Raw genomic sequence first — 13092 nt, 5'->3', positions numbered from 1 at the left:
AACATTGTAATTCAGAGAAACTTCAGTTTATTTCTCACAGTAGTCTTTTCAAATTATCATTTAGATGTAATTGATCAAAGTAAGCTTTTCTTTATGAAAGATATTTGTAAGCTAAAGTATTTTATACTGTATTCTAAATGATCTATCATACCATAGGTTGTGTGAAGAACTTTACTTTGTATTTGAAAGCAAAATTTCAAAGCAAAATCTCATCTATGTGATCAAATTGCAAGAATAATTTTTAAAAAGAAGTAGTATGTGATGGAAAATATTGATGTGACATTTTCATACATCCCCATTCTTTTGCAGATTTGAAGCATTGATAGAGAGGGAATGGATTCAAGGAGGACATCCTTTTGCAACTCGTCATGCTCGATCTTGCTATACCCCAAGTGCTCATCGGTCAAAATCTAATTCACCAACCTTCCTTTTATTTTTAGACTGTGTTTATCAGATCCATGCACAGTTTAGCTGTAGCTTTGAGTTTGCTGAGAACTTCCTAGTGATGTTATTTGAACATTCATATTCCTCGCAATTTGGTAAGCACCTATTAAGTTCGTTTAACACATTGCTTGCTGCAAAACGTATCTGTCAAGCTAAAAATCATAACACTCACAGGGTTGGCTAAGGCCAATTTAGATCTAGGGAGAAAAGCCAGGGCATCATTCACCTGTTGAGATACTACTGCTAGAGTTATGGGGTCTTTTGACTGACCTGAAAGTACTACATTGGATCCCTCTCTCTGGTTATAGTACATTTTTTCCTTTGCTTACACATACACTGAATAGTCAGGCCTATTCTATACACATTCTCCTGTCCTCCTACACCTAACAACACTGAGATTGCCAAACAATTCCTCTCTCAAAGGGTTAACTGCTGGACTGTAATAATTTAGTTCAGTGACTACTTTTCTCTTGGTAAGGGTAGAAGAGACTCTTTAGCTATGGTAAGCAGTCTTCTAGGAGAAGGACACTCCAAAATCAAACCATTGTTCTCCAGTTTTGGGTAGTGTCATAGCCTCTGTACCATGGTCTTTTCCACTGTCTTGGGGTCGAATTCTCTTGCTTGAGGATACACTCAAGCACACTATTCTATCTTATTTCTCTTCCTCTTGTTATTTTGAAGTTTTCAATATTAAACTTACCCGATAATCATGTAGCTGTCAACTCCGTTGCCCGACAGAATTCTACGGGAGGGATACGCCAGCTATCACTATACTAGAAGGGGGTGTACTCACAAGCGCCACCTGTGGCCAGGTACTACAGTACTTGTTGTTGACGCCACCTCACTTTTTCCTCTGTCGTGCTTCCGGCAAGACGTTCTTGGATACGCTTATGATTTTGGAGTATTGTTCACGGTTTGGTGAAGTATTTCTCTAAAATTTGCAGCTATTCGCTATACTGGAAACTTCTATATTAGCTTAGTTAGCTTTTGGAATTAATTTGATTAATTATGGTGACGAAGAGAGTATGAACTCTCTTTCACCTTTAAATGGCCGACCCTTCCCTTAGACGGAAGTGTTGGTGTCTAAGAGAGTATAGACTCTCTTTCTTAATTTTGCTTAACAAAAGTTATAGATTTATTTTATATCTCTCCGCCTTTTATAGGCCTCTTCGATTAACTTCCTTTTATTATAAAATTATTAAAATTAATTTTTATATTTGTTTATATTCGACCTTTCCTAATAGTAGGCGGTCTTTTCTTGTACCGAAGTCAATTAACATTGAGCCCGTCATTTCGGTTTTACCTGTTAACATATTATGCTATTTTAATGTTTTTGAAAGAATTTCTTTGATAGTCTCGTACTGTTTTCAAAGTTGAACTAACGTTTTGTTTTGTCTCTGCAGTTGTTGACGTTTCAGAACGTTCAACTTGCGCTCTATCGTTACGATAGAGAGAGAATTTTCACGGTGTCACGTTGCAGTAAGAGTAACCGTGTCTAGCGTTTTGTTCATTCTTTCTTAACTTAATGGTTTTAATTCTACAAAGGAACTTTTCATTTTGGGAAATATTTTCCTTTAACAATAATATGTTTTAACGATATATATGATTGGGCTCTTCTCTCAGGTTCTAAGTCAAGAGAGAGAGAGAGAGAGAGAGAGAGAGATAGAGACGGAGGGAGAAAGAGGAGGATAAACGTTTCGTTCAAGCGAGTAACGTTGTTATCGTTTTTGCTCTTCTCCCTAGTCTCTTTAGGGGAAGAAGGTAAACGTTTCTAGAGTTTTTCTTGTTCTCAAGCTTTATGCGGTGAGAGATTTTAAACGTAGTTTATTTGATCTAGTGTTTAGTCTCTTTCCAGCCACTGAATTATTTATCTTTCATTAGATTTTTCTGTTACATTGTAATTCTGTTTTCGCAATTACTAACTTTTGAGAAAGGATAGAATTGCGTGTTTCAGGTACAAACCACTTAAAGTTTCGAGTTCAGTGAAATAAGTGCAAACAGAAAATCAAAAGTGATAAGTGATTAGCGCAAAGTGTGTCAGTGTTGTGCGTGAGGGTACTTCTGTGCGTGCCAGTCGTCCTCCCAGTCCGGGACCTCTTGCAAGCTCCCAAGCCCAGGGGAGAAGCAATGTCGAAGGGCAAAAGGGTTCGGCAGGCCTTGATCGGCGCACAGAAGTATCCTCGGTGGTTGCGGGCGTGTCTTAAGAGACCGTCACTCCCACCCGCAGACGATTGAGCCCTTATTTTGCTCGTCTGCAGAAGAAATTTCGGGGAGAAAACGCTGGTCTCAGGTCTCAAGACCTCTTAAACGTAAAGTCCAGACCTATGCCAGACGTACGAAGTTAGAGTTCAACAACCCGGATGCAGTCATTGGGTTAGCTCTGACTCTCCTCAGTCTCAGGTGACTGCACACCTCCTAAGAGAGGTAAGGCGATGCCACAACAGACCTTATCGTCTGTTGATCCCAAGACGACTTTGCTGCAGTCCATGCAGTCGCAGCTTGGGGTCTTAATGCGTGAGTTTCAGGCTGAGAAGGTTACACCTCCTCCTGCGAACGCTCCGCCTCTCCGCTGTCCAGTCTGCCAGGCGTACGAAGTTGAGGTTCCTCAGGCTACCTTACTGCGTTCTGAGTTGCCAGTTACCAGCGGTGTGCAGCAACCTCCGCCTCCTCCTGCGAGAGCTCCGCCTCACCGCAGTCCAGTCTGCCAGGCGTACGAAGTTGAGGTTCCTCAGGCTACCTTACCGCGTTCTGAGTTGCCAGTTACCAGCGTTGTGCAGCAACCTTAACCTTCCTTAAGGCAACCTCAGCAATGGGAGCAGGAGTCTTATGCCTTACTTCCTCCGCTTCCGCTTGCGGTTCCACCAGCGAGGCAACAATCTCTTGAGGTACGACAACCTCTTCCATCAATGAGGCAGCCACCTCAGCACTCGCTGCAGCGACCTAAACCCTCCTCAAGGCAAGAGTCTCAACTCCTAAGGCTAGCACCTCAGGAACCTCAACTCGCGAGACAAGAACTGCGTTCTGCGCAGCCGCTACCTCAACTCTCGCAGCTCACACCTCAGGAACCTTAACTCGTTCCTCAGGAACCTGCTACTGCGCATCCGCAACCCTTACAGCAAGCGCAACTCTTGAGACAGCAACCTCATGCTATGAGTCAGCCACCTCAACGCATGCATCTGCCATATTTTTCCTCAACTTGAGCTTCTTCCCATTCAACTTGGGAATAACAAATGACAATATAACACCTCATTACTTTCATAACTTGCATTTGTAATCATATACATGTATGCCTACACAAACATTATGATATGGAGGTTATTTGTATTACTTATATAAAAATATATATGTATTCCTTGCAATATATTTTTTACAAATCGCAAAATATGGCGAAAATATCTTCAGGGCGAGTTTCCCTTTCCTGAGGTGAAGTAGATTATAGTACATTTAGTGTAGCTTAATTCTACGATTATCATGCCGGCTATCAAATTCATCAACAAAACAGTCTAAATCAATTCCCTCGGCACGTGCACTTTCAATGGACGGTAATGCGATATTACTCACTCTAGCACTGGTCATGGAATTTCTGAGAAATGTTACACGCCATGCAACACGCTCTGCTTACCTTACAGCATGCTCTACATACAGCATACTCTGCATTCAGCATGCTCTGCATACAGCATGCTCTGCATACAACATGCTCTGCATACCTTACCGCATGCTTCTCAGTCACACATCTTTGGTTGTTGCCAACTCACTAGACTGTCAAGCAGTTTCATAACGTTGCCTTCTAGTCTGCTGCTTTTGCACCAGTGAAACCCTCACTGAGAGAACTTAGCTTTTCTCGGATATGGTCCCTGTAGATGAGAAAGTGCTTTTCTCCCTCCTTCTGATATTCCCTTGAGGACTCTGTCATTTGGAGAGGAGCCTTTAGCTGCGTAGCCTCCTATGGACTTTTATTTAAGCATAACATGCTTCCAGGGAAGGTAATGGTTCCACTTCAGTCGCTAATCCCGTCTGTTACCACACCTGCTCCCATAGACCTTGAGCTGTGTTGCAAGACATGCAGTCCAAGCTTAGTCCTTGTTAGAGGATTTTTTGTTTACGGAGTCAGTGTGTCACTGGGAAGACGTTCAACAACCAGCAGAAGTGACTTGTTGTGACGCAGTGCGGCAACCTCAGCAACCCGATAAGGAGTTGTCCGTACGACCCAGACAGTCTAGACAGCTTTGGGTTGTCACTGTACTTCCTCGCTTCCCCATGGTTGACAGTTCACAGACTGTGCAGCAGTACCATGATCTTGTGTCCGGCTCCGTCAGACGACTGGCTTTTAAGAGCTTCCACAAGTCGTCGCTGTCTGGAGATTCTCAAATGGACTATGGATCTGACCAAGGAACTGGGCCTCCTGGTCAATTTTGAGGAGTCTCAGCTCGTCCCATCCCAGACCATTGTCTCCCTGGGTATGGATCTTCAGAGTCGAGCCTTTCGGGCTTTTCCGTCGGCCCCAAGGATCTTCCAAGCCCTAGAATGCATCCAGAGCATGCTGAGAAGGAACCGATGCTCAGTCAGGTAGTGGATGAGTCTAACAGGGACACTTTCATCGCTGGCCCTGTTCATCGTGTTAGGGAGACTCCACCTCCCCCCCCCTTCAGTATCATCTAGCTGCTCACTGGATAAAGGACATGACGCTAGAGACGGTCTCAGTTCCTGTTTCCGAAGAGAGGAGGTCTTCTCTCGCGTGGTGTAAGAACAGCTTTCTTCTCAAGGAAGTCTACCTTTGGCTGTTCAGAAACCCGACCGCCGTCTCCTCTCGGACGCTTCAGACACGGGCTGGGGTGCGACTTTGGACGGACAAGAATGCTCGGGAACATGGAATCAGGAGCAAAGGACACTTCACATCAATTGCAAGTAGTTGTTGGCGGTTATTCTGGCCTTGATAAACTTCAAGTCCCTCCAGCTTAACAAAGTGGTGGAGGTGGACTCTGACAACACCACAGCCCTGGCTTACATCTTCAAGCAGGGAGGGACTCTTTCGTGGAAGTTGTTCTAGATTGCAAGGGACCTCCTCATCTGGTCTAAAGATCGAAAGCTCACGCTGGTAACGAGGTTCATTCAGGGCGGTATGAATGTCATGGCAGATCACCTCAGCCGGAAGGGTCAGGTCATCCCCACAGAGTGGACCCTTCTCAAGAATGTTTGCAGCAGACTTTGGGCCCTGTGGGGTCAGCCAACCATAGATCTGTTCGCTACCTCGATAACCTAGAGACTCCTGTTGTATTGTTCTCCGATTCCAGACCCTTCAGCAGTTCACGTGGATGCTTTTCTGCTGGATTGGTTCCATCTCGACCTGTATGCATTCCCGCCGTTCAAGATTGTCAACAGGGTACTTCAGAAGTTCTCCTCTCGCAAAGGGACACGGCTGACGTTGGTTGGCGCCGCTCTGGCCCGCGAGAGAATGGTTCTTAGAGGTACTGCAATGGCTGGTCGACATTCCCAGGACTCTTCCTCTAGGAGTGAACCTTCTACGTCTACCTCACGTAAAGAAGGTACACCCAATCCTCCACGCTCTTCGTCTGACTGCCTTCAGACTTTCGAAAGACTCTCAAGAGCTAGGGGCTTTTCGAAGGAGGCAGCCAGAGCGATTGCCAAAGCAAGGAGAACATCCACTCTCAGAATCTATCAGTCTCAAGGGGAAGTCTTCCGTAGCTGGTACAAGACCAATGCAGTTTCCTCAACCAGTACCACTGTAACCCAGATTGCTGACTTCCTGTTATATCTAAGGAAAGTAAGATCCCTTTCAGCTCCTACGATCAAGGGTTACAGAAGTATGTTGGCAGCGGTTTTCCGCCACAGAGGCTTGGATCTTTCCACCAACAAAGATCTACAGGACCTCCCTAGGTCTTTTGAGACCTCAATGGAACGTCGGTTGTCCACTCCAGGCTGGAATCTAGACGTGGTCCTAAGGTTCCTTATGTCATCAAGATTTGAACCTCTCCAATCAGCCTCTTTTTAGGACCTCACATTAAAAACTCTTTTCCTCGTGTGCTTGACAACAGCTAAAAGAGTAAGTGAGATCCACGCCTTCAGCAGGATCATTGTTTTCACATCTGAAACGGCTACATGTTCCTTGCAGCTCGGTTTTTGCTAAACGAGCTTCCTTCACGTCCTTGGCCTAAGTCGTTCGAGATCCCAAGCCTGTCCAACTTGGTGGGGAATGAACTGAAGAGAGTACTTTGCCCAGTTAGAGCTCTTAGGTACTATCTAAAAAGGTCTTAACCTTTACAAGGACAATCAGAAGCCTTATAGTGTGCTATCAAGAAACCTTCTTTTCCAAGTTCTAAGAACTCAGTTTCTTACTATTCAGGCTTCTGATTAGAGAAACTCATTCTCATCTGAAGGAAGAAGACCTTGCTTTGCTGAAGGTAAGGACACATGAAGTGGGAGCTGTGGCTACTTCAGTGGCCTTCAAACAGAGCCATTCTCTGCAGAGTGTTATGGATGCAACCTATTGGAGAAGCAAGTCAGTGTTCGCATCATTCTATCTCAAAGATGTCCAGTCTCTTTACGAGTACTGCTACACCCTGGGACCATTCGTAGCAACGAATGCAGTAGTAGGCGAGGGCTCAGCCACTACATTCCCATAATCCCATAACCTTTTAACCTTTCTCTTGAATACTTTTTATGGGTTGTACGGTCGGCTAAGAAGCCTTCCACATCCTTGTTGATTTGGCGGGTGGTCAATTCTTTCTTGAGAAGCGCCGAGGTTAAAGGTTGTGATGAGGTCCTTTAGTATGGGTTGCAGCCCTGTATACTTTAGCACCTTTGAGTTGATTCAGCCTTCCAAGAGGAACGCTGCGCTCAGTAAGGAAGACGATCTTATTAAAGGCAGAGTAACGGTTCAAGTCGACTTCCTTACCAGGTACTTATTATTTCATTGTTATTGTGGATAACTGATTATATGAAATACGGGATACTTAGCTATCCTTTAGTCTTGTACACTGGTTTTTCACCCACCCCCCTGGGTGTGAATCAGCTACATGATTATCGGGTAAGTTTAATATTGAAAAATGTTATTTTCATTAGTAAAATAAATTTTTGAATATACTTACCCGATAATCATGATTTAATTGACCCACCCTTCCTCCCCATAGAGAACCAGTGGACCGAGGAAAAAGTGAGGTGGCGTCAACAACAAGTACTGTAGTACCTGGCCACAGGTGGCGCTTGTGAGTACACCCCCTTCTAGTATAGTGATAGCTGGCGTATCCCTCCCGTAGAATTCTGTCGGGCAACGGAGTTGACAGCTACATGATTATCGGGTAAGTATATTCAAAAATTTATTTTACTAATGAAAATAACATTTTTATGGTTTATATATGAAAGATTTATTTTAATGTTATTCTTAAACATCTCTTGTAGTTTACTGTATTTCCTTTCTTCACTAGGCTATTTTCCCTGTTGGAGCCCTTAGGCTTATAGCATCCTGCTTTTCCAACTAGTGCTGTAGCTGAGCAAGTAATAATAATAATAAAAATAATGTTGATGATGATCTAAGAGGACAATGAAGTTTGCCAAATGTGATCTGAGATACTGGCATGCTGTATAGTGCCTCTTTACCTCATAAGTGAAAAGGCCAGAGAAAAATGGTACTGACTATGAGAAATTGACACAAAAGCAAAATGAATTCCTCAGGCAATTACTAAAATTGGAATTTAATGCTAATATATTTTAATGACCTGATCTTAAACTACAAAGACCTTCCTCCGCTGCAGCAAAAACAATGACTTTGGGGATTTGACACCTGAGGAGCACTTGGAACACTCATTGACACTGCAACACACCCTTCTGGGGAACATTTTCAGTTCCAAGAGAGCCTGCCAGACAAATAATTCTCACTTAGGTATGCAGGTGCTGGCAATACTCAGTCGGAATTGGGTAACTCCTTCCCAAGGCAGAGAAATTACAATGAAGTGGGAAGACTTAAGAGTTCGTAATCCTCCTAAGTAAAAGAGCAAGAACCCTCCAAAGGAGGCTGGTGCTTACAGTCATCCCTTTATATGGGGGTTTCAAGGGTTTCCACCACATGGTTATTTTTCGGTGCATTTCCTCTAACGGGGAAGGGAGCTCTCAAAAATAAATAACAAATACTTCTTCACATTTGGTTGTATGAAAAAAATTGAAGAGTCTAGAGAACAGCACAATGTTACATTTGTACTTGTTGCGGCCAAAGACAAAAGTGGCATTTCTATGATAGGCAGGTGGGAGGAGCTTCCCCTTACGTCACCTTTTGTTAGGAGCTTCCCCTTGCGCCACCTTTTGTTAAATGGCTAGTACCTTGTGAACGATTCAATGGCCATTCCAGCGCCACTAAAGATCTATTATTACTGTATTAAGATGAAAGGTTTGTATACGAGAGGAACAAACCTAAGTTTTGGTTGAAAAAGGGCAATCATTTCATAAAGTTATTCGACACTTCCAAAGCATAACAGTAATGGTTATTTTATAAGATGTTAAGTGTATGATGTTACCCGAATGACTGATTGATTCCCACTTTAATAATAAAAAATGGAAGTTGAAGAGAATGTTTCCTGGTTCCTTTACCTTTGCAGTTGCTTGGTCATCAGGATCAACCAAAGCTAGCCATATCTTTTAATTTTGCCCCCTCATTTGGGTGACTGCTAGGGCATTTGAAGCGAAGCGAAAAAAACTATTTTTGGTTTTTGGGTGAGATGGCCATGTCGTCCTGATGGAAGGTTCCTATAGGTAGCTTTCAAATATCCCTTAGAAAGCTACTTATAGGAACCTTCCATTAGGACGACATGGCTTGGGCCCAAAAAACTTTGTTCTATGATTTGTGGCCTGGGAAGGCCCCCCTGTAATTTTTCTCCTGAGTTCCAACACCAGATCAGTTATGGTGTGTCCTGTTGGCTGTCTGTTCTGGGGTAAAGCACCTGAGTGACACCTCTGTTTCAAAACAATTACACCTATCCATTGATCCCTACATTCCTGACCTGAGTTATGCCACTATTATCTCTAATGTTTAATGCATCAGAGTAATGCTCTTGGTCATGTCTACCACAAGGTCAATAATTTGACTGGTGGTCTTAGTCACAACCATAGCCTAAGTCCATTCTTAGTCCTTGTAATGGTTGAACTTGTGAAATGAACACCAACTCCTGGAGCTGTCTCATTGATTATTCCTCCTTCCAACTAAGCTAGTGTCGTCTCTCAACAAATAATAAGTCATTAAAGATGAATGGTTCTGTGTCAACATACCTAGAAGCTGTCTGTACACCTCTGCCATCAGGCTGATTGTTGATGAGGATTGTTTATGGGTAGTCCAGGAAGTAGAGCAACAGGTTTGAGATGTAGAGGATTCGTAGTGATAGTAGTCGCAAAAATCAACTACTGCTGCTGCTTCAGAATTTTATTTGGAATACATAGTTGCTCAAATTGTATTACTTGGAGAATGTAAAAGGCAATAATTCTGTAAAATTCTGCTTTTTCAATATTAAACTTACCCGGTGATCACATAGCTGTCAGCTCTGCTGCCCGACAGAAAAACCTAAGGACGAAATACGCCAGCGATCGCTATACAGGTGGGGGTGTACATCAACAGCGCCATCTGTCGAGCAGGTACTCAAGTACTCGATGTCAACACAGAACCAATTTTCTCTCTGTCGTGCCACCGGCAAGACCTATTGAATACGCTGTTGTTTTCTGGATTGATTTTCACGTTATTTGGTGAAGTATTCATTTCTGGTTATTAGCTATCGCTGTGCGGAAGTTATCTTCAATACTTCCTTGCATTCTTTTTTGGATTTTGGATTATTTGTTGACGACTTGGATAGATTTTGAATTCCCCCCTTTGACTAATTCAAGATGTCTGACCCTTCTCAAGTCCCCAAGTACAGGAAGTGTAGCGCTAGGGACTGTTCTAGGCGTCTTCCGAAGGCCTCTATCGATCCGCACACCGTTTGTTCCAATTGTAGGGGTAAAGCCTGTCAATTGGAAGATCGATGTGAGGAATGCGTTGGGCTTTCGGAATTCGGGTTTCAAGAATTCCTGAAATATGCACGTAGGCTAGAGAAGGATAGGATCAGGAGGAGTTCGTCTCGCTCAATTGATTTTTCCTCTCCCCATGCCCCTCAACCTATTCCTTCCCCTGTAGTGGTTGCACCCGACCCCCCTGCTAGCTCTCATCAACCTTCAATGGCAGATATGATGCATGCCATCCAGGCTCTAGGTGAGAGAGTCGAGTCATTGGCGAATGACCGCAATCAACTCATGGCTGACGTCAGGGAGTTGAAAGGTAAAAGTGCAGTGGGAAGTGAAGTGAGTGTCAGTGCAGTGAAAAGTGTCAGTGTTACGCATGAGGGTGCGTCTGTTCGTGCCTGTCGTCCTCCCAGTCCGGGACCTCTTGCAAGCTCCCAAGCCCAGGGGAGAAGCAATGTCGTACGACCAAAGGGTTCGACAGGCTTTACAGTGAACCCTCGCTACTTCGCGGTTCGACCATCGCGGATTCACCACTTCGCGGATTTTTTCCATAACCCATATATATACAGTAATATATATATATATGCATGTATTTATGTATATATGTAGGTATGTATATGTGTATACATATAAATATATATATATATATATACACACACACACACACATATATATATATATATATATATATATATATATATATATATATATATATATATATATATATATATATATCTATATATCTAAAGTAGGAAGATGTGATGTAGTTCTAAGGGAAAAGTATGGGAAATATGTCTGGGTAATAAGCAAAGCTCTACCTCCAGTTTGTTTCTACATTATGATCAGAGATAAATGTAAACAAAACATTGGTTGCCATTTTTTATCGTGCTTTTTAGCATGTTTAGGAAATGCATGATATAAAATCACCTTTAATATTTGTGCCTGTTTTAGTTTAGGGTACTGTAGTACATGCATTAAGTGTTCTGTACATTAAAGGGTAGTTTGTTAACAGTACTACGTACAAGGGAAGGTTAAAAAGTCTGAATATACATGTTGAATAAATAGGTAAATATGGTGTCACTACTTCGCGGATTTTCACCTATCGCGGCCGCGACTGGAACCTATCTACTGCGATAAACGAGGGTTCACTGTAATCAGCGGACAGACGTTCCCTCCGTGGTTTCGGACGTATCTTTCCTAGATCGTCCCACCCACAAGAAGACGAGTGAGCCCGTTCATTCCTCGTCTGCGGAAGAGGTTTCTCGACAGAAACGATGGACCAAGGTCTCACGGCCTCTTAAACGTAAGGTCCCTTCCGAGCAAGTCCAACGGCCCAGGTGTAGCCACTGGGTCAGTTCGGACTCGCTGCAGTCCTCCGACGACTGCACACCTCCTAAGAGAGGCAAAGTGGTACCGCAACAGGCAGTAACTCCGTCTGTTGCCGCACCCGCTGTTTTAGACCCTAAGTCACAACGGACAGTAACTCCGTCTGTTGCCGCTTTTGTAGACCCTAAGTGGTCTTTGCTGCAGTCTATGCAGACTCAGTTAGCAGCTGTTATGCAGGAGTTTCGTGCGGAGAAGGTTGACGCTGCACCCGTTAGCCTACAACCTGCCACGGTTGTGCGCCCAGCAGACGCTGAGGCTGCCTGCTCCCACACTCCAGCTGTGAGAGCTCCTCCACCCATGCGCAGTCGACCCTGCCAGACGCATGCTGACGTTCACAGACGCACGGAACCCTCCGTTGCCGTGCGTGAGCTACCACTACAACAGGAGGGTGGAGTTAGGCTGCCGTGTTTTGACGCGGTGCGTCAGCCTCCGCAACCCACGGTGGTCTCCGCTATCCTTCCACAGTCGGGAGTAGACGCTTTGCGCACCCACTCAGCTTTGGTTGTTGCCAGTTCTCAGACTGACCAACAGTGGCATGACATTGGGTCCAGTGCAGCCACGCATGCACCCGTGCTGCCGGACTCAGCCGTCCAGCCTACTCCGTTGCCTCTTCCTCCTCAACATTCAGACGATGGTATCTCTGATGATGACGAAGCTGCACATCTTGACGACCAACACTCGGACATCGAAGAACCCAAGACCACGCCTCCCTCCTTAGACTTTAGGAAAGTGCTTGCGCTGTTCAAGGATTTATATCCGGATCAGTTTGTGTCTGCAGCACCACGCTCGCCTCCCTCTGAGTTCGCTTTAGGCATGCAGTCAGCAGCACCTGCCTTTACGAAGCTCGTACTCGCTCGCTCGTCCAAGAGAGCTTTAAGGGTACTGGGAGAGTGGTTGCAGTCCAAGAAGCAACTTGGGAAGACATCCTTCATGTTTCCCCCGGTCAAGCTTGCTTCCAGATCTAGCGTCTGGTATGCCACGGGAGAAGTTCTCGGCTTGGGAGTTCCTGCCTCTGCCCAGGGCGACTTCTCAAGTCTGGTAGACTCTCCCCGCAGGCTGGCTATGAGACGCTCCAAGATTTGCTGGACTCCTTCGGATATGGACCATCTTATGAAGGGAGTTTTCCGTGCATTCGAAGTCTTTAACTTCTTGGACTGGTGTTTGGGAGCGTTGAGCAGGAAGACCTCCCCTTCTGATAAGGAAACTTCCATGCTCATCATGTCCTGCATGGACAAAGCCATACGGGATGGTTCTAGTGAGCTTGCGGCT

General features: G+C 44.5%; 1 protein-coding gene across 3 annotated transcripts in view; it reads left to right on the top strand.

The window, feature by feature from the left end:
- Positions 1 to 13092, top strand: part of LOC137642802 (myotubularin-related protein 9) — a 113730-nt gene that overhangs the window by 73870 nt on the left and 26768 nt on the right. For all 3 annotated transcript variants that reach the window (XM_068375669.1, XM_068375668.1, XM_068375667.1), the window contains one exon: positions 310 to 539. In XM_068375669.1, the coding sequence (XP_068231770.1) occupies positions 310 to 539 (230 nt within the window). The remainder of the gene's footprint in view (positions 1 to 309; positions 540 to 13092) is intronic.

This window comes from Palaemon carinicauda, chromosome 6 (genome assembly GCF_036898095.1).
Source record: "Palaemon carinicauda isolate YSFRI2023 chromosome 6, ASM3689809v2, whole genome shotgun sequence".
NCBI classification, from domain to species: Eukaryota; Metazoa; Arthropoda; class Malacostraca; order Decapoda; family Palaemonidae; genus Palaemon; species Palaemon carinicauda.
The sequence above is the reverse complement of the archived record's forward strand: the minus strand, read 5'-3'. Positions and strand labels throughout refer to the sequence as shown.